Source organism: Clupea harengus, chromosome 5 (assembly GCF_900700415.2).
Source record: "Clupea harengus chromosome 5, Ch_v2.0.2, whole genome shotgun sequence".
Classification (NCBI taxonomy): Eukaryota; Metazoa; Chordata; class Actinopteri; order Clupeiformes; family Clupeidae; genus Clupea; species Clupea harengus.
In genome coordinates this window covers 4,809,524-4,816,837 of record NC_045156.1, presented here as the reverse complement: position 1 = coordinate 4,816,837, position 7,314 = coordinate 4,809,524, and the positions used below count along the sequence as shown (strand labels likewise).

Sequence of the window (7,314 nt, the reverse complement as noted above, 5' to 3'; positions counted from 1 at the left end):
CTAGTGTGTGTGTGTGTGTGTGTGTGTGTGTGTGTGTGCGGCCTATGTCTCACTTAACAAGCTCAGTGACTCAGGTGTTTAAACTTGGGTTTTCCTGAAACGTTCCTCGCCTCCTCCTTCCTCCCACTGCACACACTGGTAGCCACACAGGTGAGGAGCAGTAGACAGGCAGTTACAGGTAGACAGCAGGGAAGACACAGGTGGATGGTGGGCAGGATCATGTATAACCCAACGCGGTTTTGAAGGAATACCTGTAGTGACAGGTGTCATATTTGAAAGGGAGAGAACCATGTCCATCACTGTCAATCTAAAGAAGATTATTAACTTGCCAGGGAAATATGACCGCAAAATTGAGCTCTCTTTCAGGGGTGAGTAAAATAACTGCATATGTTTCAGACTTTTTTTCTGTGGTGATTTAAGGTTTAAAACCATTTCAAATATTTCAGGGATTGGCTTCATAAAACATTATTTTAACTAAAAAGACCAAAAAGAGAGAAAAAAAAGAAAATTCTGAAGTAAAATTCTTTTACCAGGTTTTACCCATAAAACTAAGATCCTTCAGTGTGAGAACATCGCCATTTTCAATGAGGTGAGTCTGGCGCTTGTTGTTCTCTGTATTGTTTTTCTAGTGGCAGCCAGTGAAGTGTGCTACTGTTGTGCTCTCTCTCTGTGGGGAAGACTGATTGTGGCTTCATGTGCTTCGTGTTTGTTGATGACAAAGCTGTAGAGGCTGTAGGCTGAAAATCTGTTTTCTATGTTTTCACCTGTTTTAACCATTTCATGCAGACAACAGGTTACTTGTTTGTCTATTTAGACAGAATGAAATATACGGTACACATTATATACATGTTGAACATCTTATATATGTATAGATCATTAAGCAGATACGTTTCTGTTTTAGTTCAGTTAGATTTGGTGCATACATATTACATCCAAATATCATCCAAAGGCTTTGTATAAAACATTATTAAATGTGTGTAAAATCTCAACTTTAAGTTAAGAGTTAAGTAGGAAGTCATTGGTTTAATTATCTGGGGCCACATAGTCTGATCAAATACATCCTGCTCCTCAAGTGGCCTTGAGATTAATGTGTCAGCTGGATATCTAAATGCAATAACAAGTGGCATGGGGTTCTCTTTATTTGCCTCTGCTCTCCTCTCAGCCGCCCAGGTTGCCAGTTCTGACTCATTACTGGCAAACCTGGCACCCATCTGACTGTTGTACATTCTTCCCACATGGCAAACAGTCAGTTCACGCAGAGCTCTCTGTAGGACTCTGTGGGGGTAGTGACAGGGATGAAACACACCTAGGTCTCCCTGCAGAGTTAACCGTTGACAGAGATGGACAGAGTTGATTGATATTGCATTTCTCAGTACATGCATTGTGCCACAGTGGATTTCAAACCAACTCCCCCCCCCCCATTTTCTTGTTTTTGGTTATTTTCCGTTATCTTTCTATCTATTGAAAAGCAGATTATACAGTTGTTTCTTCTATGCATCTAATTTCAGCTAGTTTAACTGGCAGAGGAAACAGTAGCCCCTTTGTGTTTTTTTATGTTGGATGAAATGAAAAAGTAATGATGTGAAAATCGAGTGAAAATAATTCTAAGGAAAAACCCCACTTAGCGAGCACTTCATGCTATTTATAGGTATGTGTGTTCAAATGAAAACCACACCCAGTAAATACAGTTTCCTATCACTGAATCATGAGTGAATCAGTGCAGACAGTGAAGACATGAGGATCAGTGACTGGGTTGGTATTCTTAGTGTGTTCATGTGTATAGCAGTGTGTTAGTGTATGCACATTAGATGGAAATTTGTAGGAAAAATAGGAAAATTACACCTACACCTAAAACTGAAACTTCAGTTTAGTAAAGCATATTAAAATCATTACTGGATTTTTATAGTTTTGTCCGTGGGTGCGTCTCTTTGTCTGTTTGTGTGTTCACGCGTGTGTGTGTCTGTGCATTTGATGATGTACTTGTGTTTTTGCGTATATATAAATGTGCTCATCTCTCTCTCTCTCTCTCTCTCTCTCTCTCTCTCTCTCTTTCTCTCTCTCTCTCTGTGTATGTGTGTGTATGCATGCTTGTGTCTGTGTGTGTGTCTGTGTGCTGGTAAATCTAAAGCACTTCCGATGGCCTCATTATGGGAAGATCATCAGAGACGAGGTGCTGTCCATCAGCGTCTACAACTGCAGCAAGATGTTCAGCAACCGGTCAGTCACCCAGCCTAAATCTGCACTCAGTCTGCATTAGAGAAATCACTGCATGTCAGTCTGACATTTCCCTGACATTCAAGATGAGCTTCTTTAGGATTAAAACTGCCAGGGCAAATTGCTTTGAAATGCAATTTAAGGACTGTTTCAATCAAACGGTCTTTGAAGAAGAAGAATGACACCTAGCTGCCAAAACACCTTATTTAATTAACCTCTACTATTTCACATCAGCGTTTAATCCTGCTCCAAAAGCACATCTTTATTGAAGACATTTATAACCACGTTCTCCATGAAAATACACATTTAAATCCCAAAGTGTTTCTCCTGCCATTTCAACCATGCCTCACAAACAACATTTTTTTGTGGTTTACTGCAGTGTATGTGTGTGGGTGTGTGCGCACACATATATGTGTTTGTGTGTGTGTGTGTGCGTGTGAGTGTGCGTGCATGTGTGTTGTGGGTGTGTGTGTGCATGCATGTGTGTTGCATGGTTGTATATGTGTGTATGTCTGCTGCATATTTGTGTATTTGTGAGTATGTGCCTCTGACTGTGAATCTGCCTGGTGTGATTGACACGCCTGTCAGGTTGCTGGGGAAACTGGTGATCAGTCTGCAACATGTGGTGACAGCGGGGAGACTGGTGCTGAGGGAGCCCCTCACAGACACTCACTACAGCCTGACTGATGTAAGGACCGCTTTCCTCACATTTATCCCCTCGGGCTCCCTATAGTCTGGACAATACTGCCGGGCAATACGGCCATCACATTACCATCAAATAAAGGGAATCTAGTGGTAGTGACTGATTTTGGACAGGGACAAATGGCCATTAGTTGTTTGAAATGTCTTCAGTTTGAAATGACTGTAATGTTGTTCAATATGTTGTCTAGGGTAATGTCGTCAGACAAACCTGCAACCTACTATCAAATGTGTTTTAAGCATTATGACCGGTGGGGCAAAAATGTGTTCAGCTTGCTTATACTGTCTGTAGGTTTATCATACCAGTTTTTTTTCCATTTGTGTTTACATGAGAGAGAGGCTGGAGAGAGGGAGAGAGAGAGAATGAGAGAACAAGAGCACGAGAGCGAGAGAGAGAGTTTCACTCTATTTATAAGTTGAAAGCTTTGTCAGAATTATTATCCTTAATCTGTTGCCTTAATTACATCTCAGTGTGAAAACAGCCTCTAGGGGATGGTGTGTTAGTGATATTTGAGGCTCTTTATTGTTTTGTGTTAATCAACTGACATCCCTTAATAGAAACCACAAAAGCAGCTTCTGATCTGCAACATTGCTGGGGCGCTAATTTCATTGGGCTACGAGCACTGCGGACGGGCTTTGCGTATCAGCAACCGCACAGTGAGAGTAGGCGGGGATACCTTTATTGGCTCATTTCATTAACACAAAGCAGGGTGCAATCAAGCATAGATTGGTTCAGTAATTAGTGGATGTGGTGATGAAGTCATTCTTAATCAGCCAATCACATAGATTCAGTCATACATTATTACCTTTCACATGGAGCTCAGCAACACATTTCTGAGCTGTAATGTCAATTCTTATTTTAGGTCATTACATAAATACTCACTTATTAGACTTTCCAATGCTGTCATACTGTAATGGTACCCTTATACATCAAGGTGTATTAAATCAATCTTGAAATGAACAGTTTCAACAGTAATTTAGTGCAATCTTACTGCCCAATGGTGGATGCTGAGGTATGCTGCTCTGAGGAGGTGTGTCTGCTGGCTCTGTTCAGGTGTACGTGGAGCTGGACGTCAGGTATCACCCTGTGCAGGGGGCAGCGGGAGGCTGGGAGAGTGCGGACTTCCTGACTGTGGAGGACGAAGATGAGTGAGTCATACCAGCAGCCAAGCCAGCAAGGAAAACCAACAGCTAAAACAGAAGCTAAACCAACTCAGCTACAGCTGTTTGAAGTGTTTGATCCAAAGGCCCTCTGCACATCCGACTTTGTAAAAAATTAAATCAGGCATTGACTGGTTAGATTTGAAAACAACATATTGATTCAATCAAAAGATCTCAGTCCTCCAATGACTGACTGTTTGCTGGATTGTCACACTGCTAGCAGCAGCACTGATTTAGGATCAGGTAGGAAGAGGTGCAGGGTTTAAAAATAAAATAAATGTAACCTTTTTTTATGCCACCAAACAGTGAATCAAGTGAGCTCATTTTCTACCCTAAGAAATCGTTTTAAAGCAGATAATGAAAAAAGATAGTCTTAGCCTGCAGTTTGTGATCCGTGAGGTATGTAGGCTAAATATTCTAAGCGTTCAGTTCAGATCTATTTAGATCACCGTTAAATAATAATTTTCCCCCATACAATGCTATCTTGCAAGATTAAAAAGTAGAATCTATGTTGTACATACAAATGAGTGGAAATTCACTAGAAATACTCTGTTTGTGCCTACAAGGGCTGAGTCCGCTGTTTCACACTAATAGCATCAATTTATTCAGTAGGCCCAGGTTTGCCAGCTCCCCAGTGTTTTGCCATTAATCTGTTGGTAGACTTCCTGAAGGTATGGAGAGAGGCCACATGCATCCAGGCATTAACATGCAGCTGTATTATTAAGTAGTTAATTCCCTTTCAAACCTACAGCAGCACCTAAGTTTTAGTAACATTGTCACATTTAATATTTCACATGTAAGCAAAATCCTTTGTTTGCCATGAAGGACGGTATTCCTGCAGTCTCTTACAGTGACTATTTTAACTACTTATCCTCCTTTGCTTTGAATGCAGTTATAGATATTTGCATTACATGTTTGCCTTGCACATCATTACAGTGAAGGTCACATGGTCTCTTTAATTTTCCTCCCCTCAGTTCTGCGTTGGTCATCAGAAACACAGGCTTCGATGATCCCAGGTAAGTTCTATCTCTACAGTAAATGACTACACCTAACTAAAATGACTTAGATGTTGTGATAATGCACCCAACCAGAAATTAACGAATTTAGGAACACATTCCGTTTCAGCCGTCTGTACATTTAGCAGTCTTTGCTGGCAAACAGAGACTCCAGACAGGCATGTACGCAAACAGAGTTTATGTCCAAGCCTTTATATTGTAATTCTTGTAACCATAAGGCTTTGTATGGTCTTGGTGATTATGATTATGTACTGTTTTTACTGAAGAAGACTTTACCCAGCACTCTATTCATACCTATTCACACTGCAGTTCTGCAGTGATGTATTGTCCCTGACTTCATTTCACATTTTGTTGTTGTTGTTGTTGTTGTTGCTGCTGCTGCTGCAAGGGAGACCTAAATGTATACAGTATCAAATTTAGATTTCAGGGTACTGTGACAATTTGCATAGCCATATGAACTATCTATACCCCCTAGTGTTTTCAAAAAAATTACATTGAGGCAGCAAACTAGGTCAGTAACTTGTCTGTAATAGTATTTTTGTAATTCAATTTTGTGGAGAAAGCATGGCAGGAAGCTTTTTTGATGTGATTTAATCTCCCAGCTCAAAGCAGCCAGCACGAACACAGAAGCTGGATCGAGAGGCCCGGGTGCTTGGTCGCAGTTTGATCAGAACTGGTGAGGAAGATGAGGATGAGGATAATGATGATGATTATGATGATGATTATGACATGGCCGACATGGAGTCTGCCAACATTACCTTCACCCCCCTCCTCAGGTGCGTTGTTTCACCATCACCATCATCACCTCTTTCAGTGAGAAAGCTTCTCCAGTGTGCCATATACTCATGTGTACTTCCCTCACAGTTACATTACATTACATTAAAATGTTACATTACATTAACATGTTACATTACATTACATCAACATGTCTTTAACAGAAACTAACTCAGAAGAGTAGTTTCATGAAAGGTTTGATTTAAGGTTTAACAATTATGGTGTTGAAGTCACGGTAAATAGGTATTGTGAGGATTGTATGAGAAAAAACTATAGGAATTAATAACTACTGTCAACCCTTGGCAATTCTGGTTGTTCAACATGGGCAATATATACATTTTTAGGAGATGGAGGTATCCCACAGTGGAAGATGATCCTGTGGTCTTACACCTTGAATAGCTGAGCCTACTTATCATCATAATGTCAGTGTTGGTTAATGCATTATCGGACTTAACTTGCAATGTAATTAGTCTGTGTGTGTGTGTGTGTGTGTGTGTGTGTGTGTGTGTGTGTGTGTGTGTGTGTTTCTTGTCACAGTCGCTGCCGGCCTTTGTCAAAACATGAGCTTGCGGCCGCACCCAAAGTGCAGACGTTTCAGGTGAGGTCAGGAGTTTTCCTGGTGACTATGAAAGGAATTATTTCTATATCCCGAATGTATCGGAGACTCAGTCAGATTGTGATGAAAAACCAAGTCCAGGTTTATTCTTTCAGTGGCGCGCACCAGAGGAGGACAGAGAGATAGATTTCACTGAGTGTGTTCCACCTAAATCTCTTTCACTGTCTCTTGAAAATCACAGTCTTTTAAACTTCTGGGAAAGCAAAGGATGGGTGGATACCTAAATGCTAATTAGTATCTGTTTCTAGTCAAAGGGGGGGAAGCTGTGAAGGCTCTCTCACACCTCATGAAGGCCGGGAACAGAATACACATGAGAAACTTAGAATAATAATACTACAATGACCAGTAGGTCAGATATATTGAATTATTGCCTATGGGATATATCTATTAAACTGATTATCAAATGTCGGTCCCTTCAACTATGAGGAGGAAATAGCTGTTGTGCCTCTTAAGAAAACAGTTTTGAAGAAAATTAAACTAAAATTAAAATTCAGTTATTTCCCTCAGGGCTGATGAAAGAAATAGAATTATTGAGCTGACATGTACAAAATAGCAACACGATCAATCAGTAGCCCCTGGCACATTAGAATGGACTTTTGATATATAGGCTTCTGAAGAGAGAATGAGACTGACATGGCTGGCCTTAAACTCCCTCAGGTAAACGTGAATGTGATGGAGGCTCAGAAGCTGGTCGGGGTGAACATCAATCCTGCCGTCTACGTGACGATAGGGGATGAGAAGAAACACACGGCCACACAGAAATCCACCAACTGCCCCTTTTACAATGAGGCAAGTCAGGTCTCTTAAATCCAGAGCTGTAGCCATACAGTAAGT

The 7,314-nt window shown here is 40.9% G+C and overlaps 1 protein-coding gene across 1 annotated transcript; it reads left to right on the top strand.

Moving 5' to 3' along the window:
- Positions 1-184: 184 nt before the first annotated feature.
- On the top strand, positions 185-7,287 carry LOC116220466 (fer-1-like protein 4). The gene is made up of 9 exons (XM_031567146.2): positions 185-368; positions 534-589; positions 2,129-2,217; positions 2,803-2,902; positions 3,968-4,062; positions 5,049-5,090; positions 5,693-5,866; positions 6,402-6,462; positions 7,138-7,287. Exons 1-9 carry the CDS (start codon positions 290-292, stop codon positions 7,285-7,287), a joined length of 846 nt encoding a protein of 281 aa, XP_031423006.1. The 5' UTR covers positions 185-289.
- Positions 7,288-7,314: the final 27 nt, after the last annotated feature.

Bases quoted from the DNA above. Each gene is read 5' to 3' on its own strand.
- LOC116220466 (XM_031567146.2), top strand. From the start codon at position 290: ATGTCCATCACTGTCAATCTAAAGAAGATTATTAACTTGCCAGGGAAA. The intron at 5,091-5,692 runs GTAAGTTCTATC...TTAATCTCCCAG, and splicing joins ACAGGCTTCGATGATCCCAG to CTCAAAGCAGCCAGCACGAA. The intron at 6,463-7,137 runs GTGAGGTCAGGA...AAACTCCCTCAG, and splicing joins CCAAAGTGCAGACGTTTCAG to GTAAACGTGAATGTGATGGA.